Raw genomic sequence first — 25556 nt, 5'->3', positions numbered from 1 at the left:
TGATGAGGGTCGAGAAGGCGTTGAAGACGACGACCGCCATCGACGCCCTAGCACGTCAATTACTGATGACAGTGTGGAGGATGCAAACAAGAAGGTTCTGGAAAACCGCCGAAAAAATGGTTCAAATGGCTCTGAGCACTATGGGACTTAACATCTGAAGTCATTAGTCCCCATAGAACTTAGAACTACTTAAAACTAACTAACCTAAGGGCATAGCACACATTCATCCCCGAAGCAGGATTCGAACCAACGACCGTAGCAGGAGCACGGTTCCGGACTGAAGTGCCTAGAACCGCTCGGCCACAGCGGCCAGCGAAAACCGCCGAATCACCATCATAGGGCATAATGATGTCATAGCCTTTGGCTCATAGCAAGCAACTTTTTTGGTTGTGTAAGCCGCTTCTGCTGTATTTAGTCCATTATCGGATCACAACCGGTTTTGTGTCTCTAAAAGCGATGTGTTCATGTGAAAATCTGTATAACAGTAAATCGAGAAGGAATAACAGCCTCAGATATACACTGGTATGGTAAATTATTTTAAGATTTTTTAAAAATTTTGAAAGGTATTAAAAACTTTTACATGAGAATATTAAAATGTTAGTAGTCACATAACTGAATAGCTCGGATCTTTGCACCCACCTTTCTTTGTCCAGTAGAACAAAACACCACTAAAAGGCGGTATTGCATAAAATAAAACAGCCAGATTCCAATACAGTAGATGGGTCCTAAACAAATCATACCATACAGCCGGCCGGAGTGGCCGAGCGGTTAAAGGCGCGGGACCGCTACAGTCGCAGGTTCGAATCCTGCCTCGGGCATGGATGTGTATCATGTCCTTAGGTTAGTTAGGTTTAAGTAGTTCTAAGTTCTAGGGGACCGATGACCTCAGAAGTTAAGTCCCATGGTGCTCAGAAAGCATTTGAACCATACCATACTGACCCATTGGTAGGAGACAATAAATGAAAAACTATTAAGACCTAATTTTGGGCCAGAATGAAAAACCAAGAAGTTGTTGCCACAAAATGGAGGGATATTCTACCTGGGGCAAACCCGTCAAGTAGAAGGCTATTGACGGAAAAGCAAAACCTGAAAACCGCACTTAGCGCTTTTCCGGTCTTTACTCAATCGCGAACATGGTACGCAGCAGCTTGCGTTGGCCATACTGAAGGCAGGGAAGTAAACAGCTTACCCGTAGACGGCTCGAGCATGTGCTGATGCTGCGCGGGCTCCACCGAATGATTGGTGGTCTTTTGTGGGATACGCGAATGATAACAAGGAACATTGGGTAAAAAAGTACAAAAACTTTTTTTTAAAAGCAATCTGTAGAATATGATAGCGACAGTTGACATAAAGCCCATAAGTTATGCTAAAGCTTGTGGAACATGATATGCATATGTTACGGTAACTCAACAGATCTGAAGCCAGTGTCCACTGAATAAACCTTAAAACTTTAAAAACTTCAAGAACTTTAAAATTCTGAAAACTACTGTTTCGTAAAAATGTTTTCAGTTTATTTACAGTCAAAAGGATCCAATATTGTAGTGAATTCTGTTTCTTATTAAGAGGAGAAAGAACTAGAAAATGTATAAACAATTTAAAACATACTTGAAAGGAAATGTGGATAACCTAGATAATAACGAGGATGCATAGGACGTGGGGAGGGTGAAGGGGATCAAACAAGTAGCAGCAAAATCTGTTCCAAAATTGTTGAATTTCCACCAAAAACGTCGTCGCGGAGACGTCGCTCAGGAACTGCTGAATCAAATCTACAACAATCCAAAACTTCTAAAGATGGTTTGGACAGGTGATAAAACGTGGGTATACGGGTATGGCGTTGAAACCAAGGCCCATTGGTCCCAGTAGAAACTACCTGAAGAGCCAAGGCCGAAAAAAATTGGAGAAATTCGATCACATGTGAAGATTCTCCTCAGTTTTTTCTTTGATTACATTGGGGTAGTGCATCACGAGTCCCTGCCTTATGGTCGCACGGTCAATAACGAACGCTATCTGGTAGCTATGCGCCTTTTTCGTGCAGCAATCCGCAGAAAACGACCAGAATTGTGGCAAAACCACGCGTGCAAATTGCATTCACGATAATTCTTTCGTCCACATCTCAATGCTTCTGTGTATTTTTTTTTCGGCAAAAAACAGAACGATTATGTTGCCTCGGCCACCGTATTCCCCGGACATCACCCCGTGCGATCTCTTTCTACTCCCAATTCTGACGAGAACCATGAAATGACGTTTTGCAATCATGAAATAAAACCCTGATCCAGGGCCCTAGTAGCTGTATCAGACTTTGGAACAGGGCAGGCCGCCATAAATTATCACACACCCCAGCTGTATCAACTCTTACGCCTGTAACAAACTTGTCGTATGAGATGTTCTCAGTATGCACTGCGTGATCTATCGCAGTCTCGGTGGATTTCCCTTTCCTGCAACCGTACTGCAAGGGGCTCATACAGGGTGTTTCAAAAATGACCGGTATATTTGAAACGGCAATAAAACCTAAACGAGCAGCGATAGAAATACACCGTTTGTTGCAATATGCTTGGGACAACAGTACATTTTCAGGCGGACAAACTTTCGAAATTACAGTAGTTACAATTTTCAACAACAGATGGCGCTGCAAGTGATGTGAAAGATATAGACGACAACGCAGTCTGTGGGTGCGCCATTCTGTACGTCGTCTTTCTGCTGTAAGCGTGTGCTGTTCACAACGTGCAAGTGTGCTGTGGACAACATGGTTTATTCCTTAGAACAGAGGATTTTTCTGGTGTTGCAATTCCACCGCCTAGAACACAGTGTTGTTGCAAGACGAAGTTTTCAACGGAGGTTTAATGTAACCAAAGGACCGAAAAGCGATACAATAAAGGATCTGTTTGAAAAATTTCAACGGACTGGGAACGTGACGGATGAACGTGCTGGAAAGGTAGGGCGACCGCGTACGGCAACCACAGAGGGCAACGCGCAGCTAGTGCAGCAGGTGATCCGACAGCGGCCTCGGGTTTCCGTTCGCCGTGTTGCAGCTGCGGTCCAAATGACGCCAACGTCCACGTATCGTCTCATGCGCCAGAGTTTACACCTCTATCCATACAAAATTCAAACGCGGCAACCCCTCAGCGCCGCTACCATTGCTGCACGAGAGACATTCGCTAACGATATAGTGCACAGGATTGATGACGGCGATATGCATGTGGGCAGCATTTGGTTTACTGACGAAGCTTATTTTTACCTGGACGGCTTCGTCAATAAACAGAACTGGCGCATATGGGGAACCGAAAAGCCCCATGTTGCAGTCCCATCGTCCCTGCATCCTCAAAAAGTACTGGTCTGGGCCGCCATTTCTTCCAAAGGAATCATTGGCCCATTTTTCAGATCCGAAACGATTACTGCATCACGCTATCTGGACATTCTTCGTGAATTTGTGGCGGTACAAACTGCCTTAGACGACACTGCGAACACCTCGTGGTTTATGCAAGATGGTGCCCGGTCACATCGCACGGCCGACGTCTTTAATTTCCTGAATGAATATTTCGATGATCGTGTGATTGCTTTGGGCTATCCGAAACATACAGGAGGCGGCGTGGATTGGCCTCCCTATTCGCCAGACATGAACCCCTGTGACTTCTTTCTGTGGGGACACTTGAAAGACCAGGTGTACCGCCAGAATCCAGAAACAATTGAACAGCTGAAGCAGTACATCTCATCTGCATGTGAAGCCATTCCGCCAGACACGTTGTCAAAGGTTTCGGGTAGTTTCATTCAGAGACTACGCCATATTATTGCTACGCATGGTGGATATGTGGAAAATATCGTACTATAGAGTTTCCCAGACCGCAGCGCCATCTGTTGTTGAAAATTGTAACTACTGTAATTTCGAAAGTTTGTCTGCCTGAAAATGTACTGTTGTCCCAAGCATATTGCAACAAACGGTGTATTTCTATCGTTGCTCGTTTAGTTTTTATTGCCGTTTCAAATATACCGGTCATTTTTGAAACACCCTGTATCTACGACCTGTTTGTGGAAGGCGGAAGCTTTTCCTGTACCTCTGGCTAGAGCCTTCGCCACACAAATCACCCTGTAACACTTCGGTTGTCTCTAGTCTTTGTCTTCCACTTGTTTCAATACAAGGATATTCGAAACTTCCCATATTCGGAGCATCCGACTCCGCAAAAGGCGTTCATTTAACAACGCTGTTGTATATGCTACAAATTGGTCCACTAGCTGGTGCGGCACTTATGCCTTAATTCCATCTTATTCTTCTATAATTTCATTACTGCCAGCTTCGTTTCCTCCTGGGTAAGCGGAATCATAGCGTCATTTTTTAGATGGTTCTCTGCTACCTCAGAGCGAAGTTGGCGATGGTGTTCTTTGTCTGCCATCGTCGTATCGTTCGGCAACAGAGGTCTGCTATGCTCATCCACAGTCAGAGCCAAGTTCTCCACTGTTCCCTACACACACACGTACGCGACTGCTCTGCAGTTCACAATTAAGTTCCAGACAGAATGTCCATCCAACCACCTCCAGGCTATTTCTGTGTTGTTCCATTCTCGAACTGCGCGCGGGAAAAACGAACACTTAAATCTTTCTGTGCGAGCTCTTATTTCTCTTATTTTATTATGGTGATAATTTGATCCCATGTACGTGGACGGCTACAAAATACTCTCGCGGTCAAACAAGAAAATTGGTGATTGAAATTTCTTGAGAGCATCGTGCCGCAACGAAACACGCCTTTGTTTTAATGTTTGGCACGCCACTTCGCATTCATATCCGCGGTATTTTCTCCTCCGTTTCGTGATAATACAACAAAAGCTGGCCTAGTTTCACCTTTTTCCGATGCCCACCATCAATCCTATCTGGTAAGGATCCCATACCTCACAGCAGTTCTCCAGGCGAGGGTGGACAAGCCTAGTGTAAGCAGTCTCTTTGGTCGAGCTTTTACATTTTCTAACTATTCTGCCAATAAATAGTAGTCTTTGGTTTGCTTTCCCCACAACATTATCTATGTAATGGTTCCAGTATAAGTTATTCGTAATCGTAATCCCAAAGTACTTAGTTGAATTCATAACCTTTACGTTTATGTGATTTATCGTGTAACCGAAATTTAGCGGATTCCTTTTAGTACTCATGTTGGTGACTTCACACTTTTCATTATTTAGAGCTAACTGCCACTTTTTTCACCACACAGATATCTTGCCTAAATCTTTTGCAATTGGTTTTGATCATCTGCTGACTTTACATGACGGTAAATGACAGCATCATCTGTGAACAACCTAAGACAACTGCTCAGATTGTCCACTAAATCGTTTATATAGATTAGGAACAGCAGAGGTCCTATAATCCTACCTTCGTGAATGCCAGATATTACATCGGTTTTAATTGATGACTTAACGTCAATTACTACGAACTGTGACCACTGTGACAGGAAATCACGAATCCAGTCGCACGACTTAGAAGATACTCAATCCAGTCGCACGACTTGGAAGATACTCCGTAGCCGCGCAGTTTGGTTAGAAACAGGTTGTAGTGATCAATTTGACGTCCCTATCGATAGTGCTCATTTCTTTTTGTGAACAAAGAGCTAGTTTCACGAGAACGATATTTTCTAAATGCGTATTGGCCATTTGTCAGTAAATCGTTCTCTTCGAGGCAATTCATAATTTTCGAACACGGCATATGTTCCTAAATGGCCGTTAGTGATAAGGTGAGTTATTATTTTCTGTTTCTTTTGTGTGGCGCTCTTTAGTGGTATTTGTTGTTGTGGTCTTCAGTCCTGAGACTGGTTTGATGCAGCTCTCCATGCTACTCTATCCTGCGCAAGCTTCTTCATCTCCCAGTACTTACTGAAACCTACGTCTTTCTGAATCTGTTTAGTCTATTCACCTCTTGTTCTCCCTCTACGATTTTTACCCCCCACGTTGCCCTCCAATACTAAATTGGTGATCGCTTGATGCATCAGAATTTGTCCTACCAACCGATCCCTTCTTCTAGTCAAGTTGCGCCACAAATTTCTCTTCTCCACAATTCTATTCAATTTAATCTTCAGCATTCTTCTGTAGCACCACATTTCGAAAGCTTCTATTCTCTTCTTGTCCAAACTATTTATCGTCCATGTTTCACTTCCATAAATTGCTACACACAATATAAATACTTTCAGAAACGACTTCCTGACACTTAAATCTATGCTCGATGTTAACAAATTTCTCTTCTTCAGAAACACATTCCTTGCCATTGCCAGTCTACATTTTATATCCTCTCTACTTCGACCATCATCAGTTATTTTGTTCCCCAAATAACAAAACTCCTTTACTACTTTACGCATCTCATTTCCTAATCTAATTCTCGCAGCATCACCCGCTTTAATTCGACTACATTCCATTATCCTCGTTTCGCTTTTGTTGATGTTCATATTATATCCTCCTTTCAAAACACTGTCCATTTCGTTCAACTGCTCTTCCAGGTCCTTTGCTGTCCTTGACAGAATTATAATGTCATCGGCGAACCTCAAAGTTTTTGTTTCTACTCCATGGATTTTAGTACCTACTCCGAATTTTTCTTTTGTTTCCTTTACTGCTTGCTCAATATACAGATTGAATAACGTCGGGGATAGGCTACAACCCTGTCTCACTCCCTTCCCAACCACTGCTTCCCTTTCATACCCCTCGACTCTTAGAACTGCCATCTGCTTTCTGTACAAATTGTAAATAGCCTTTCGCTCCCTGTATTTTACCTCTGCCACCTTCAGAATTTGAAAGAGAGTATTCCAATCAACATTGTCAAAAGCTTTCTCTAAGTCTACATATGCTAGATACGTAGGTTTGCATTTCCTTAATCTTTCTTCTAAGATAAGTCGTAGGGTCAGTATTGCCTCACGTGTTCCGATATTTCTACGGAATCCAAACTGATCTTCCCCGAGGTCGGCTTCTACCAGTTTTTTCCGTTCGTCTGTGAAGAACTTGTGTTAGTATTTTGCAGCCGTGGCTTATTAAACTGATAGTTCGGTAATGTTCACATCTGTCAACATCTGTTTTCTCTGAGATTGGAATTATTATATTCCTCTTGAAATGTGAGGGTATTTCGCCTGTCTCATACATCTTGCTCACCAGATGGTTGAGGTTTGTCAGGAACTGGCTCTCCCAAGGCTGTCAGGAGTTCTAATGGAATGTTGTCTACTCCCGGGGCCTTGTTTCGACTTTCAGTTCTCTGTCAAACTCTTCACGCAGTATCATATCTCCCATTTCATCTTACTCTATGTCCTCTTCCACTTCCGTAATATTGTTCTCAAGTACATCTCCCTTGTATAGACTCTCTTTATACTCCTTACACCTTTTTGCTTTCCTTACTTTGCTTCGAACTTGTTCCATCTGAGCTCTTGATATGCATGCATGTGATTCTCTTTTCTCCAAAGGTCTCTTTAATTTTCCTGTAGGCAGTATCTATCTTACCCCTAGTGCCCCTAGTGAGATAAGCCTCTACATCCTTACATTTGTCCTCTAGCCATCCCTGCGTAGCCATTTTGCACTTCCTGTCGATCTCATTTTCGAGACGTTTGTATTCCTTTTTGCCTGCTTCATTTACTGCATTTTTATAGTTTTTCCTTTCATCAGTTAAATTCAATATCTCTTCTGTTACCCAAGGATTTCTATTAGCCCTCGTCTTTTTACCTACTTGATCCTCTGCTGCCTTCACTATTTCATCTATCAAAGCTACCCATTCTTCGTCTACTGTATTTCTTTCCCCCATTTTTGTCAATTTTCCTAATGCTCTCCCTGAAGCTCTCTACAACCTCTGGTTCTTTCAGTTTATTTAGGTCCCATCTCCTCAATTTCCCACCTTTTTGCAATTTCTTCAGTTTTAATCTACAGTTTAGTGCTAATTGAAAAATAAATTTTGACATGAGGAAATTAACTGGAGTGTCGTTATTTAAAAGAAGCAGCCAAGTAAAGAAAAAGTTTAAATTATCACGCGGCACAGATAAATTTATCACTAAGAGAGAGAAAATAGTAGTAATTCAAGATTTTGTCTAAGCTGGTTTGATACTGTTGATTGGACCGACCGCGCACATCATTTGTTGGCCGTATGGCGATGATTAATGTTACGCGTTATGAGCAGACGCGCCGCCTGGAAACTGCGTTCACAGATCGACTTAACAGATCTGAGGGACGCACGAGTGAGTGGCTGGCACGAATTCAACATCAATGATATTCGGCAGTGGTCAGCAAACGATATGTCGGTAGTCTTGCAGTTCTCCTAGCTGTATCACAGAAATGCTGGCAGGCAAACCTAATGTTATTGAAGTAAACAGCGGTAAACAATAACAATTATTCATATAATGACGATACTTTTACATGGTTAAATACTTTATTGACCTTGAAAATATCTTTCAAGCACAACTGCCTGTTGCAAAACCATTCGAGAGAGCGATCATTAAGAGAGATATCGAGAGAAAGCTAACCAGAAGCCGCTCGTGTTTACATACAAGGAGACAACTGAAGGCGACTTTACCGTCATTTTTCCTCGGTCTCTGCCTGTTCTGGAAGCCTGTTGAGTGGAAAAATGTTCGGGAGACTTCGCTGCTTTCCGGACCGGCTGATCGCATAAAATTTGATTGTTGGCGCCGCTTGTGCTGCGTCTGATGTAGTATTTGACAATTAAAAAGGATAGTTGCTAATTTTAACATGTGTATGCGCTCTCACATTTAAGAATTACTGACAAATTTACGTTATAAGACAATTTAAAGAAAATACACGGAATTAATACAAAAATACAGCGTTTCTTACGTAGGTTTACATAAATTATTTTAGTTTTGGGGCTTAACTTTATTTAGACATAAAAAGAAACGTTTCAATGGGAATGTAATTCTGCTGAGTATTCCTGTTTCCATGCTTGTGTATTGGCATGACACGTGCAACTTTGGAGTCTTTAGATACGAATCTTCCGTCAAGCGAGCGGTTGTATGTGATTGGCAAGTATGCAGCTCTTGTACCAGCATACTCTGAAGGAAACCTGACTTAATATACAATCTGGAACGGAGGCTTTGCCTTTATCGTGTCGTGGTATTAGAACATTGTCGAGAAGAATAGGAGGCAGTTGTCCGTGGAATGTAGAACTAATTTTTGGCCGTGTACTACAGTTATTGAGACTTTTTCGCTTTTAGTTTAAGTTTCTGGTTTTGCACCGACCTTACCACCGAGGACAAATCATCACCGCTCGCAGCACCGAAGTCTCCAGGTCTGGCACTTGGGCACTTAGACGTGTCACAGTCATGTAGAAGTAGTGGTGACATCACAGCTTTTATGGTCGCAATCTAAGTACGAGGGTCACTCCGAAACAAATGTCTTTCACGGACGCCATAAGACAAGGGGAAAGCTCACTCGCACAGTTAAACTGAGCAATATTCAGCTGTGTACTGTCATGTTTCCACATCGTCCACCCACGTTTGCCTAGGAAGAGCGGCAGCCCGCCTGCTGCGGCCGTGAACACCTGACCAGCAACTGGGACCAGCCAGTTCCACAGCTTTGACGATGGCCACCGCAAGCTCACCCGCGTTGTTGGGAAAATGTTTTACGACGTCCAGCGTCAGTGTCTGGAAATTTGACTGTGAATCTTTATTGGGTGGGTCCAGCTACAGAACGACCCTCAAGACAAAGTGTGGCTGTGCTGCGTTAGGAGTGACGCGTCGACCGCTGTGCGCACACCTCAATAAAGCATCAGATGTCTAAAACAGGGTCTATCAAGCAGTCGCCGTAATAGACATAAAGCTTGGCGTATATTTCAAAATCAGGGAATATCTAAGCTAAAGAACATAAATGATAACGTATTGGAAACAAAGAAATACACTGACGAAAAAAATCCCGACACCAAGAAGGAGCTGTTAGGCGCGTTTGTACATCTGAAACACGATGTCTGTTAAAACTTGGCGCCAGTCGCACACGAGTGCGACTGGCATTAATATTTTACGAAAAGTAGATTTTCGAAGTAACTAATTAGCGAACGATTTTGAGACTCGCAATATTCCGCATTACGTAATCCGACCAAGTTTTGACACAGTATTTGAACATTTAAGTTTTAAAAAGGTATACGGTGCACTCTCTTTGCTGGCCGGTCGCAGCATATCTCAGGCGATCTGTTGGACTGACCTTGGCCATGCAACTGGGGAAAAGTCAGCACGTTATTTCCCTTGTCTGATTAGAGGTGGCTTGCTTCGCCATAGACAGAGTTCACATCCGAGCTGGTGCCACAAATGTTATACTGGAAGGAAGGAATAAAGGAAGGAAGTTTGGGTTTAACGTCCCACCGACATCGAGGTCATTAGAGATGGAGCACGAGGTCCGATTGTGGGGAAGGAAATTGGCCACGCCCTTTTAAAGGAACTATGCCGGCATTTTCCTGGAGCGATTTAGAGAATTCGCGAAAAACCTAAATCTGGATGGCTTGACACAGGTCTGAACCATCGTCCTCCCGAATGCGAGTCCAGTGTGCGAACCACTGCGCCCCCTCGCTCAGCCATGTTATGTTGGGTACAGTATATTGCTGGCCACAGGAGTACCTCGACACCATGTAGGCAGTTCCTAGAGACACACGCCATGTGTGGACGAGAGTTGTCCAGATGAAAAATGCCAATAACATAATGTCACATGGAGGGTTATGCATGCCGTCCACAACATAGCATAGCTCATAATTCCACCAGGAACCCCCAGCCATGAGCTGAAATCACACCCAATGACTCCCCCACACCACAACGCCAACTGTATCACCCCTGTGTCTGTCCAAAAAATTGGGAGGGTCGCAGCTGTCCTCATGTCTTCATCGTACTCGGCATTGACGGCCATCCTAGGTAGCGGCGTACGCATTGGACGGTAGCACTGGCTGCAGCCAGCTTCTGTCCAGTGGTGTGGCGCGAGACAGAATGTTGCAGGAGTCCATTACTTGTTCTCGGATGGCAGGCTCTGGGGTCACGGGGTTATGATGTGCTTAGCGGACAACGCGGCGATGCTCCCTTGTGGTCGTCAGACGTCGTCGATCGGTACCTGGTGGCCAACTATGCCTGCCCTCATGTTCCCATGCGGTCCAAGATAAGGTCACTGTCACACCTGGACATTGCCAGATTCTGCCAGCTGGCCAAATGGAGATGTACACTGAGACCCCTTTTAAACTCTGTCAGGTGTTGATAACGATGTCTCGCATTAGTAGTTTGTGTCTTTCACACTGATCACTCAACATCTGACGCTGTTCACACTCGCTAAGTACCCTAACAGGCCTTGTAATAGCACTAATGTGCACATGTATGCCATTTCATCTGTCACAGACAATAGTAGCTCTAATCATTCACACATCCACAGATGCTGTGTACATGTACGAAGTTACACTGTCTTCTGTGTAGTTCACTTTCTTCGGCCAGGCAGTATATTGAAACGTTCCCTTAGAAAAATTAATGAATTACTGTGCTGATAAACCTCTTACATTATTTGATTTTCAAACAGCTGAGCAAAACTGAACGTACTCAGACATTACTCTCTTTACTTATTCTGATCAACACTAAACTGACACACAATACTTTTTTAGCGCAATGCAATCTGACTTTCAACAATCCCTACAAAAGAATGGCCCTGACTAACATTAACCTATACCTTTCACAAATCACTTACCTCACAAAGATCTTCGTTACTGAAGCTATTGCAATACAGCGAGCGCCACTCCTGCCAGCTAAACAAAAGATTCAAACTACTGAAGGCACTATCTACTGATAGGCATAGTTAGCAAATGAAAGATTTTAATAGAGAACAAACAATGTATTTACCTCAATAGTCTTCAAAAGTCATAATGTATATAGCAGTTCATGACATCCAGTCTTACAAATTTCAAAACTCCGCCAACTCTCTCCCCACATCCACCACTGCTGGCGGCTCACCTCCAACTGCGCAACGCTACGAGCTGTTCACAGCCAGCTGCCCAACACTACAATGGCAGACAACAATGCAAACCAGCCACAGACTGCACACAGCACAGCCAGTGATTCTCACACAGACCGCTACGTAACGTTGCCAATAAGAAAACATAAACAGCCTACTTACAATATATTGTCTCCATAAACATTTATCATGCGGCAATGGATTTAAAATGGTGAAATATCTTCGACAGGAATCTGGTCACACATGTGTAAAATGCATCTCTATGTCAGACGCCAATTGAGGGTGTTCCTGCGCTGCGTTGCTGCCATCTGTCACGGGACAACGAAACTAGGAGGGCATAAGTGAGAGGCCCAAACATTAAGAGACTGGAACGAAAGATACTCCTATCATAGCACAAAAAAGTCGAATATGTCCTGGACGAAGTTAGGGCTGTAAAAGAGTGAAACTAACTTTTAGACTTGTCTGTTAGCTTGAAAGGCGTTTGAATCTAAACATCTTGACATATTGGCGCTTTTTACATCCCAGACTCCGCCCACGACATACTCTCCTCTTTTGTGCTTTTTCATTGTGGTTCACAGCTCCTACTCCATCACAATTTTGACATTTTGCCATTGTCATGGCTTGTCAGTCGGTATAGATTTTTGTGGACTCTGGCGACGACTGGTATGGTATAGGTCTTCTTATTCTCTTTCGGACGAAGTTACTTGTATTGTGGCAACGGATAAAGCTAACACAAAATAACAGGACGCCCATCAAAAATGGTTCAAATGGCTCTGAGCACTATGGGACTCAACTGCTGTGGTCATCAGTCCCCTAGAACTTAGAACTACTTAAACCTAACTAACCTAAGGACATCACACACAGCCATGCCCGAGGCAGGATTCGAACCTGCGACCGTAGCGGCCGCGCGGTTCCAGACTGTAGCGACAGAACCGCTCGGCCACCAGCGGCCGGCGGACGCCCATCAATTGCATATATTTGTCTACCTCCTTATGAAGTTGGAATCGATTGACACAACTTTGATATACAGAAATGGAGCGCGTAAAAGAACCTCACAAAAGATGTGGTTTTTGACAGAAAAATCCAAATGAAACTACAGTTTGAAAGTGAGTTTTTAATTTTATCATAATAATGCATTTTTATTTATTTGGTTCATTTTCCGTGTATTTATCTCACGTACGAACGAATTCTACGTAGTACATTTAGTTCGACTTTACACCACCGTATCTCGACAACGGGTAAAGATTATTGGATAGAAAGGATTTTATTTTGACTTTATCCGTGTGTCTACTTATTGCAAATTTGAACCGATTCGTAAAGAAGTGCCGCGCTTCAGAAACCTCCCACAAAACGTGTTTTTTTGTTTTTTTGTTTTTTTTACGTAAAATCCGATCGAAGGTGACTGTTTTTGCTTGTAAAACCGAAAGGGCGCACATAGAAATGGTGCTATTAGCTGAGCAATATTTTCAATTAAAACCTCATGCAGAAGGAATTAATCGATTCGCAAAATTTGCCTGAGCGCCACCTGCTATTCGTCGTTCAAACCTTGCTTAGTATTCAGTAACACAGAGCTACAGCAAGACGGATGTTCCAGTGGGTATATACATGGCCACTGGTCCGGGCTAAACTAAGTACTTCGCGCCCCTTGGGCCTGGCTGAAATAGCAACCGAACACCAAGACCTCAACCCAAACCACCATTCTCTTTACGGCCACGCTGTAAGGACATGGTAGAAGAGAGCGTTCAGACATTAGTACTACACCGTCATAATCTGTATCAAACATGTAAATTAAAAATAAAATACAGCGAGGCACTAGAATGAGAGTTTCACTCTGCAGCGGAGTGTGCGCTGATATGAAACTTCCTGGCAGATTAAAACTGTGTACCAGACCGAAACTCGAACTCGGGACCTTTGCCTTTCGCGGGCAAACGCTCTACCGGAAGAGCACTTGCCCGAGAAAGGCAAAGGTCCCGAGTTCGAGTCTCGGTCCGGTACACAGTTTTAATGCGCACATGTATGCCATACTACCAGTCACAGGCAATAGTAGCGCTGATCATTCACACACCAACCGATGCTGCGTACATGTGCGAAGTTACACTGTCTTGTGTGTAGTTCACTTTTTTTTGCCAGGCAGTATACAGGGTAGCACAAAAAGGTACGGCCAAACTTTCAGGAAACATTCCTCACACACAAATAAAGAAAATATGTTATGTGGACATGGGTACGGAAACGCTTTATATCCATGTTAGAGCTCATTTTAGTTTCGTCAGTATGTACTGTACTTCCTCGATTGACCGCCAGTTGGCCCAATTGAAGGCAGGTAATGTTGACTTCGGTGCTTGTGTTGACATGCGACTCATTGCTCTACAGTACTAGCATCAAGCACATCAGTACGTAGCATCAACAGGTTAGTGTTCATCACGAACGTGGTTTTGCAGTCAGTGCAATGTTTACAAATGCGGGGTTGGCAGATGCCCATTTGATGTATGGATTAGCACGGGGCAATAGCCGTGGCGCGGTACGTTTGTATCGAGACAGATTTCCAGAACGAAGGTGTCCCGACAGGAAGACGTTCGAAGCAATTGATCGGCGTCTTAGGGAGCACGGAACATTCCAGCCTATGACTCGCGACTGAGGAAGACCTAGAACGACGAGGACACCTGCAATGGACGAGGCAATTCTTCGTGCAGTTGACGATAACCCTGATGTCAGCGTCAGAGAAGTTGCTGCTGTACAAGGTAACGTTGACCACGTCACTGTATGGAGAGTGCTACGGGAGAACCAGTTGTTTCCGTACCATGTACAGCGTGTGCAGGCACTATCAGCAGCTGATTGGCCTCCACAGGTACACTTCTGCTAATGGTTCATCCAACAATGTGTCAATCCTCATTTCAGTGCAAATGTTCTCTCGTCATCAACACAGATTTTCTGTGAACGTTTGGGCAGGCAGTGTTGGTGATGTCTTGATGGGGCCCATGTTCTTCCACCTACGCTCAATGGAGCACGTTATCATGATTTCATACGGGATACTCTACCTGTGCTGCTAGAACATGTGCCTTTACAAGTACGACACAACATGTGGTTCATGCACGATGGAGCTCCTGCACATTTCAGTCGAAGTGTTCGTACGCTTCTCAACAACAGATTCGGTGACCGATGGATTGGTAGAGGCGGACCAATTCCGTGGCCTACACGCTCTCCTGACCTCAACACTCTTGACTTTCATTTATGGGGACATTTGAAAGCTCTTGTCTACGCAACCCCGGTACCAAATGCAGAGACTCTTCGTGCTCGTATTGTGGACGGCTGTGATACAATAAGCCATTCTCCAGGGCTGCATCAGCGCATCAGGGATTCCATGCGACGGAGGGTGGATGCATGTATCCTCGCTAACGGAGGACATTTTGAACATTTCCTGTAACAAAGTGTTTGAAGTCACGCTGTTACGTTCTGTTGCTGTGTGTTTCCATTCCATGATTAATGTGATTTGAAGAGAAGTAATAAAATGAGCTCTAACGTGGAAAGTAGGCGTTTCCGGACACATGTCCACATAACATATATTCTTTCTTTGTGTGTGAGGAATGTTTCCTGAAAGTTTTGGGCGTACCTTTTTGTAACACCCTGTATATTGTCTCCATACACGTTTATCATGCGGCAGTGGATTTATAATGGTGAAATTTCTTCGACTGGAATCTAGTCACACATGTGTAAAATACTTCTCTATGTCAGACGCTATTTGGGAATGTCTAAAAGTCTGTTGGTTGAGCACTTGCCCGCTAAAGGCAAAGGTCCCGAGTTCAAGTCCCGATCCAGTTCTGCCAGGAAGTTTCAGTGAGGCACCAGTTCCAGAATGACCCAGTACGTGGCGGACAGCGCCCTCACTTACACCGGAGGGGCCTGGTGCTTCCAGATGAACGCCCTCCTGCTGGCGGCTTCGCTGCTGGCGCTGGCTCCAGGCCTCCAGGCGGCCGAGGTGCTGGGCATCTTCCAGTCGGTGGGCCGCAGCCAGTGGGTGCTGGCCGAGACGTACCTGAGGGCGCTGGAGCAGCGCGGCCACCGCATCACCGCCGTCACCACGTTCCCCTCCAGCCAAGGCGGCACCGCGGGCAACTGGACCGAGATCCTCATACCCAACCCTTTCGAAACCGAAGGTAAGTTCTCAACGCCCAACAGCCGGCTGCTCTCCTCAAATATATTAAGGCGAGTTTTCAGATTTCGTAACAGATTGAAAACTGGTGTCGGAACGGGGATCGGTGCAGGACCGTGGCGTGGCCTTCGATCTTTTCTACGATGGGAGTGGAAAGATCAGCCGAGGGAATCAAAGGACTGCCAGCTGTCCGGCTAGCACAATGAGTGTCCGTAAGGAGTTAACAAGAATCAGGTATAATTGAATCACACTATACATCTACATCTACATCCATACTCCGCAAGCCACCTGACGGTGTGTGGCGGAGGGTACCCTGAGTACCTCTATCGGTTCTCCCTTCTATTCCAGTCTCGTATTGTTCGTGGAAAGAAGGATTGTCGATATGCCTCTGTGCGGGCTCTAATATCTCTGATTTTATCCTCATGGTCTCTTCGCGAGATATACGTAGGAGGGAGCAATATACTGCTTGACTCTTCGGTGAAGGTATGTTCTCGAAACTTTAACAAAAGCCCGTACCGAGCTAAGCTACTGAGCATCTCTCCTACAGAGTCTTCCACTAGAGTTTATCTATCATCTCCGTAACGCTTTCGCGATTACTAAATGATCCTGTAACGAAGCGCGCTGCTCTCCGTTGGATCTTCTCCATCTCTTCTATCAACCCTATCTGGTACGGATCCCACACTGCTGAGCAGTATTCAAGCAGTGGGCGAACAAGCGTACTGTAACCTACCTCCTTTGTTTTCGGATTGCATTTCCTTAGGATTCTTCCAATGAATCTCAGTCTGGCATCTGCTTTACCGACGACCAACTTTATATGATCATTCCATTTTAAATCACTCCTAATGCGTACTCCCAGATAATTTATGGAATTAACTGCTTCCGGTTGCTGACCTGCTATTTTGTAGCTAAATGATAAGGGATCTATCTTTCTATGTATTCGCAGCACATTACACTTGTCTACAATGAGATTCAATTGCCATTCCCTGCACCATGCGTCAATTCGCTGCAGATCCTCCTGCATTTCAGTACAATTTTCCATTGTTACAACCTGTCGATACACCACAGCATCATCTGTGGCAAGCGGATGGAAGTGTTTGGGTTTGGCGAATTCCTGAAGAATGTGACCTGTCCTGATATTTAGAGCCAACAGTGAAGTTGGGAGGAGGTGGTGCTACAGTATGGAGGCTGGTTTTCGTCGTTAGGGTGCGGTCCCCTTATTGCGCTTAATGAAATGTTAAATGCAGATGGATACGAACATGTCGAGGGACATGAAAGGGAAGCAGTGGTTGGGAAGGGAGTGAGACAGGGCTGTAGCCTCTCCCCGATGTTATTCAATCTTTATATTGAGCAAGCAGTGAAGAAAACAAAAGAAAAGTTCGGAGTAGGTATTAAAATCCGTGGAGAAGAAATAAAAACTTTGAGGTTCGCCGATGACATTGTAATTCTGTCAGAGACAGCAAAGGACTTGGAAGAGCAGTTGAACGGAATGGACAGTGTCTTGAAAGAAGGGTATAAGATGAACATCAACAAAAGCAAAACGAGGATAATGGAATGTAGTCGAGTTAAGTCGGGTGATGCTGAGGGAATTAGATTAGGAAATGAGACACTTAAAGTAGTAAAGGAGTTTTGCTATTTGGGGAGCAAAATAACTGATGATGGTCGAAGTAGAGAGGATATAAAATGTAGACTGGCAATGGCAAGGAAAGCATTTCTGAAGAAGAGAAATTTGTTAACATCGAGTATAGATTTAAGTGTCAGGAAGTCGTTTCTGAAAGTATTTGTATGGAGTGTAGCCATGTATGGAAGTGAAACATGGACGATAAATAGTTTGGACAAGAAGAGAATAGAAGCTTTCGAAATGTGGTGCTACAGAAGAATGCTGAAGATTAGGTCGGTAGATCACATAACTAATGAGGAGGTATTGAATAGAATTGGGGAGAAGAGGAGTTTGTGGCACAACTTGACAAGAAGAAGGGATCGGTTGGTAGGACATGTTCTGAGGCATCAAGGGGTCACAAATTTAGCATTGGAGGGCAGCGTGGAGGGTAAAAATCGGCATGTGTTTCAGCAAACTACAGTCTAGCCTCTGTCTGTTTGGAAGTTGGAGCAGCTTTGTGAAATTGCCGGCCGGAATGGTTCAAATGGCTCTGAGCACTATGGGACTTAACTGCTGAGGTCATCAGTCCCCTAGAACTTAGAACTACTTAAACCTAACTAACCTAAGGACATCACACACATCCATGCCCGAGGCAGGATTCGAACCTGTGACCGTAGCGATCGAGCGGTTCCAGACTGATGCGCCTAGAACCGCTCGGCCACTTCGGCCGGCTCTTGTTTATTGATTTTATGTTCCGGGGGCCTTTCGATTAAGTTATCCGAGGTGCAAGGGTGCCTGTGTCCGTTAGACGCTGGAAAAGTCTGCCGAACAGAATAGACCCCCTGGTTTCGGCTCTTCCCTCACGGACATTCAGACATCTCATTAAAAGTATTCCGAGTAGTATACAAGTTATTGTAAAGGCGAAGGGTCAACACAGCCACTATTGACGTCCGCTAACGTCTGGATACTTTTGATCAATTACTGTATGTTTACTGGACTTTTTTTCGATAAAAATTTCCGCCATTTGACTGTTAATTGTTCGGGTATTCTACACAGTCATGATTTGAGCTTTATAGCGATTCTCAAGTGCATCTTAAAATGTTAAAATACGTCTAACCTGTCTGTGACATGGCATCGTCGAAAAGACGTACTTCTGGTCTTGTTGACCAGTAGTCTTATTACAGGATACGTGTACATGTTTCGATGATCATTGCCATCTCTCAAAATACTCGATACGTTTTTCCAGCACCCTGTACTGTTAAGGACCCACTGATATCAACACTTGTCCACTCACTACTTGCTCTCTCTTTCTTTTTCAGAGGAGATAGACTTCTTCGAGATGAGCACCAGCAACAAGTTCGTAGAAATGATAGAGGCCACAACGTACGGGCAGGCTTTCTGCGACCTGTTTCTGAAGGACGAGAACGTGCAGCGGCTGTACAGATCCGGGAAGAAGTTCGACGTGGTCGTGCTCGAGGTGGTGATGTCGGAGTGCCTCGTGGGCTACGCGCACATGTTCGGGGCGCCCGTCGTGGCCATCTGCACCTTCATGGGGCTCGACTGGATGGCCCACATGGTGGGGAACCCCATGCCGTACGCGTACGTCCCTTCCCCGTTCCTCGGCTACAGCACGCCCATGAATTTTCTCGAGCGGGTGGACAACACATTTTACTCCCTGACTTTCAATTTGATTCGCAACTTCTACTATATGCCGAAAGTGGACGCCCTCTTCCGGACCCACATGAACGACAGCACGCTGCCCAGCCTGTCGGAGGTCGAGAGGCGTACGTCGCTGCTGCTGGTCAACTACCACTTCTCGCACGGGTGTCCGAGGCCCCTAGTGCCCGCCATGAAGGAAGTCGGCGGTCTGCACGTCAGGGAACCCAAGAAGCTGCCAGAGGTAAGGAAACGGGTTGTCCCCAAGTACCCATCCTGAGGTTGAAGCTCTTTTTTCCATGTTTCCTTCAATAATATGTATATTTTTGGATGGGGTATACCTTTAGCAAAACACAATTTTGTTTTTTGCTCCACACAAGTTTCACTGCAGGTGCAGCGTCATCAATGGGCTTTTATTTTATGGCTGTTAAACATAAAGACTGTTCTTTACTATTTGTACACGTGTAAATACACTACTGGCCATTAAAATTGCTACACCAAGAAGAAATGCAGATGATAAACGGGTATTCATTGGACAAACGTATTATACTAGAACTGACATGTGGTTACATTCTCACGCAATTTGGGTGCATAGGTCCTGAGAAATCAGTACCCAGAACAACCACCTCTGGCCGTAATAACGGCCTTGATACGCCTGGGCATTGAGTCAAACACAGTTTGGATGGCGTGTACAAGTACAGCTGCCCATGCAGCTTCAAGACGATACCACAGTTCATTAAGAGTAGTGACTGGCGTATTGTGACGAGACAGTTGCACGACCACCATTGACCAGACGTTTTCAGTAGGTGAAAGATCTGAAGAATGTGCTGGCCAGGGCAGCAGTCCAACATTTTCTGTATCCAGAAAGACCCGTACAGGACCTGCAACATGCGGTCGTGCATTATCCAGCTGAAATGTAGGGTTTCACAGGGATCGAATGTAGGCTAGAGACACGGGTCATAACACATCTCAAATGTCAGATCCACTGTTCAAAGTGCCGTCAATACGAACAAGAGGTGACCGAGGTGTAACCAATGGCACCCCATACCATCACCCCGGGTGATACGCCAGTATGGCGACGACGAATACACGCCTCCAATGTGCGTTCACCGCGATGTCGCCAAACACGGACGCCACAATCATGATTCTGTAAACAGAACCTGGATTCAACCGATAAAATGACGTTTTGCCATTCGTACATCCAGGTTCGTCGTGGAGTACACCATCGCAGGCGCTCCTGTGATGCAGCGTCAAGGGTAACCGCAGCCGTGGTCTCCGAGCTGACAGTCCATGCTGCTCCAACTGTTCGTGCAGATGGTTGTTGTCTTGCAAACGCCCCCATCTGTTGACTCAGGGATCGAAACGTGGCCGCACGATCCGTTACAGCTATGCGGATAAGATGCCTGTCATCTCGACTGCTAGTGGTAAGAGGCCGTTGGGATCCAGCACGGCGTTCCGTATTACCCTACTGAACCCACCGATTCCATATTCTGCTAACAGTCATTGGATCTCGACCAATGCGAGCAGCAATGTCGCAGTACGATAAACCGCAATCTCGATAGGCTACAATCCGACCTTTATCAAAGTCGGAAACGTGATGGTACGCATTTCTTGTGGTGTCACCGCCAGACACCACACTTGCTAGGTGGTAGCTTAAATCGGCCGCGGTCCATTAGTACATGTCGGACCCGCGTGTCGCCACTGTCAGGATCGCAGACCGAGCGCCACCACAAGGCAGGTCTCGAGAGAAGTACTAGCACTCGCCCCAGTTGTACGACGACGTTGCTGGCGACTACACTGACGAATCCTTTCTCTCAATTGCCGAGAGACAGTTGGAATAGCCTTCAGCTCAGTCCATGGCTACGACCTAGCAAGGCGCAGTTAACCATATCTGGAGAGAGTCTCACTTGTATTAACCATAGCGATGTACCACAAGAGGGAATAAAGTTAAGTATACGAGAAGCTCCGTTCTTTTCTTTATAGCATTCATAGAGTATCCTGTTTCAGACTTAACGCAAGACGGCGTGAGTTGACGCGTGCCCTTTCGGCTACTTCAGTGTGGCGTAGCTAGCTTGTTACGCCACAACATTTCTCCTCGTTACACGAGGCATCACAACGACGTTTCACCAGGCAACGCCGGTCAACTGCTGTTTGTGTATGAGAAATCTGTTGGAAACGTTCCTCATGTCAGCACGTTGTGATTGTCGCCACCGGCGCCAACCTTGTGTGAATGCTCTGAAAAGCTAATCGTTTGCATATTACAGCATCTTCTTCCTGTCGGTTAAATTTCGCGTCTGTAGCACGTCATGTTCGTGGTGTAGCAATTTTAATGGCCAGTAGTGTATTAGTTTTCAAAATATTAATTACAAATTTTTGAAGAACACATAAAATTATGTATTCACACTGTTTACCACATGGTGCAGGTTTCCTCAGGTATTATTTTTTTATAGTGCCTATTTTCTTTCACGGTTTCTCATCTGCAACCAAATACAACTTAATGTAGACAAATTATTTAAGCAAAAATTACGATTTGGAAACTCTTGTGGCTATGCCTGAAGTTAATTAGTTCAATGTGCGATGTGTGTGTGTCTTTGTATTACGTTTCACTGACGTTTTCTTTTTTTCCTCATCTTCTTCACTGTGGACTATATACTGAGCTGTCACTGACACTGTTTCACTGTTTACCAGCTGTAAAAACAAACATGGCGGACAGTGGAACAGTTGAAGGTGTAAAAACAAGATGGCAGACAGTGAAACAGTGTCAGTGACAGCTCAGTATATAGTCCACAGTGAAGAAGATGAGGAAAAAAAGGAGACGTAAGTGAAGCGTAATGTAGACACACACACACACACACACACACACACACACATACAATCCATCACACAACCTCACACATAGAATTAATTAACTTCAGGCATAGCCACAAGAGTTTCCAAATCGTAATTTTTGCTTAAATAATTTGTCTACATTAAGTTATATACGGTTGCAGATGACAAACTGTGAAAGAAAATAGGCACTATAAAAAAATTATAACTCAGGAAAACCGCAGCATATGGTAAAAACTTATGAATACATAATTTCAAGTGTTCTTAAAAAAATTTGTAATTACGATTTTAAGAACTAATAATTACATGTGTACAAACAGTAAAGAACATGTTCTGTGTTTAACAGCCATAAAATAAAGGCCCACTTATGATGCTGCAACTGCAGTGAAACATGTCTGGGATAAAAAAAGAAAATTGTGTTTTGTTAAAGGCGGACCCCATCCGCAAACGTATGTACTGTCCTCATGTATTCTCAGCATCCGTCGGATTAGTATAAGAAACTGATCTAGATTGAACAATGTCCTCTTTCATCTATATTTCTTGATCGGCTTCGATGAGGAATGTTCAGACCAAAATGACTACAACGGCGTAGCATCGTTGGTAACACTGATGAAGTAATACCTTGAAAATGTATTACTCAACTGTGTACTGTAAAACAATTTGTTAAAATACATGGCTGTGAAAGCTACGCCTTTACCAGATAGTCCGTCTCCCACAAACCCTCTACCCTTCTGTGACATTATCACCAACCATCAATTGCCTGAATTAAATTGGCCGAAACTGTTGACTGTGTCTGGCTGCTCAAAAATTCGAAAAAATTGGACTCTCTGAACAAATGACTTAGTTTCGCTGCACAGAAAAGACGTCTGAGATTTTGTGGACATTCAGCATGACTTACGACTTACCAAGAAAATCCACAAATCCACCTCATAAACGAGACTGAAAAAAAAGTGCGATTGGCACGCGTCTCCCGAAGGTAACTCAGATTCTCCGCTGGCCAAGTGGCCACTGCACAGACACAGTACAGACAGAAACTGGACACTCCTAAGTTCGCGTCGAAACAACTGACAGAAAGGAGTCTGAAATTAAAAAACGCGTGCATACTGGAACGACAAGAGACCCGTAGTGACAGAATGAAGTTTTTGGAAGATAAGAAAAATTCGAAGGCTAAAGCTAACTTGCAGTTCTGCATGTTTTTTTAAAGAGCCAAACAAAACAATAACATTACTGTGTATACAGGGTGATTTCAGGATGCCGTCACAAACTTTCTAGGATGAGGAGATAGGTACCTGTATCAATCTGTGGTAAGGGACTGCGGTCCGGAAACGACCAAGTCGAAAGGAATCAGCGAGAATCTTAAGTTCCGTGTTAGCCTCGCTCAGCGCTCGAACTAAGGATCCCAACTTCCGAATCCCGGTCACGACGTACAGGCTTCCTGCTGAATACTCCTCAATACCCACAGATAATGCAATTTTGTCATATGATGACATGATGGAGACCGTGGCTGTTGTTTGAAGACAAATGTTGATGGTGTTAGGACTGCAACCAGCCACAAATTTACTTTCAGTTCCTTTATTCAAAGGGTACCGTTACCGGTTTCGAATCGTTGTGATTCATCCTCAGACGGTTTACATGCTTTCTTTATGACATGTGGTGTGTTTTTTACAGATTAATTTTCCTAAAATATAAATAATACATAATTATAAACACGCCACACACAGATGGTTGCGTTACAGATTTTCGTTGCATGTGAGACGTGAAACGTCGGTTTCGAGTGTTTGTTTTCATAGAACGTATGTGTATCACAGATACTATGATATATCGTAACATTTGACGATGATGTCCTATGTTTGGAAAGGATCATATATTCGTTTACACAAATGTAATGCCTTTTACACTAGTACAGAGACATTGAATTTTTGAGTTGATATTGCTAAATTAATTACAAAGTTTTTATATATGTTACTATAATTCTCATGATGCTAAATGTAATTAAATAATATACTATTTTACCTGTACAGTTTATATATATATATATATATATATATATATATATATATATATATATATATATGTTACGATATATCATAGTATCTGTGATACACATATGTTTGTAAGCTCTTTGTGTGTATCAAAACATGTGGTGCGTGGTAGAAATCGGCTCAGTGACAACTCTTAAGTCTTCAGTGAGAACAAGTTAAGTGTGCAACAATAAGAATGCAGTGGGAATGCATTTGCATCTGTTGGACGAATTTTATGAAAACAAACACTCGAAACCGACGTTTCACGTAAGTCACATGCAACGAAAATCTGTAACGCAACCATCTGTGTGTGGCGTGTTTATAATTATGTATTATTTATATTTTAGGACAATTAATCTGTGAAAAACACACTACATGTCATAAAGAAAGCAGGTAAACAGTCTGAGGATGAATCACAACGATTCGAAACCGGTAACGGTACCCTTTGAATAAAGGAACTGAAAGTAAATTTGTGGCTGGTTGCTGTCCTAACACCATCAACCCACAGATAATTTCCCCTGTTCATGGACTAGCAACGGCACCCATAAGTTGGCGTCAGAGAGACCAAAAGTCTACAGCAGCGTTATAATGAATTCCATGACGCATGAGTTGGAAATTTAGCGCAAAGTTGCTTGCTACCTTCTTCCGCTATGGTACAAAAGCATGGCGCCCTGCAACACTTCACCCTAGCACTCAGTGGCGCTTCAGACAGCTAGGTGTCGACACGTGGAAGAGAAAAGGCCAGAGCTGAGAAGTCATGTGAGCTGTGGCGTGGGTTAATGGCGTCGTATTGGCAGCACATTTCGCCAACACTTTGCCCAACGCGATCTTGGACGTGTCATAACTCCTCTTGCCCCATTCCACCCCTTCTTTCGACGCCTTTGCCTCTGCCATGGAGGTCAGAACCCAGCCTTGAAATGATGCGTTTTCTTATGGATGGCCGAGAAGAACATTTCACACTCATCGCGCCTCAGAATCGACACAAAAAAGCCTGGAGGGGAGGGCATAGAGAGTGTTAATCAAACCACCCTTTCTCTTGGGGCGTTGATTTCCACACATTTTGCAGTCCAAAACGACAGTTCGCAGTGCAATGAGCCACAAGGCGACGTACTTGACAACGTTCAAAGCTGCTGCCACGCCTGGGCGTTTCCACCCTACTCTATTGTGGGGCTCCAACCACACTGAGAGTGATTTGACACCTGTGGAGTGTAATGCGATAGCAATTATTGCTCCGGTATAGTGTGTGGAACCACTAGAGACCGTTCAAAACAATTCGACGAAATCTGAACGTGACAGAAACCAGTGAAGGGTGTTTATGCATTTTCACTTCCCCTGTTTCAAGCTGCCCTGTGGTGTGATCGTGGACAGGTGCAACACTCTCACGTGTGTGAATA

General features: G+C 44.2%; 1 protein-coding gene across 15 annotated transcripts in view; it reads left to right on the top strand.

Annotated features, from left to right (window-relative positions):
* The window catches only part of LOC126203013 (UDP-glycosyltransferase UGT5-like), a 972471-nt gene that overhangs the window by 913415 nt on the left and 33500 nt on the right, over positions 1 to 25556 (top strand). For 5 of the 15 annotated variants that reach the window (XM_049937217.1, XM_049937222.1, XM_049937250.1 and 2 more), the window contains 2 exons: positions 16010 to 16066; positions 18979 to 19559. The exons of 8 other annotated variants lie outside the window; for them this stretch is intronic. In XM_049937217.1, coding sequence (XP_049793174.1) covers positions 16010 to 16066; positions 18979 to 19559 — 638 coding nt within the window. Of the gene's footprint in view, positions 1 to 15825; positions 16067 to 18978; positions 19560 to 25556 lie in introns of all 15 variants that reach the window. 2 more of the 15 variants (XM_049937255.1, XM_049937254.1) reach the window with 1 other exon arrangement.

This window comes from Schistocerca nitens, chromosome 9, assembly GCF_023898315.1.
Source record: "Schistocerca nitens isolate TAMUIC-IGC-003100 chromosome 9, iqSchNite1.1, whole genome shotgun sequence".
Classification (NCBI taxonomy): Eukaryota; Metazoa; Arthropoda; class Insecta; order Orthoptera; family Acrididae; genus Schistocerca; species Schistocerca nitens.
This window is presented reverse-complemented; position numbering and strand designations above follow the sequence as displayed.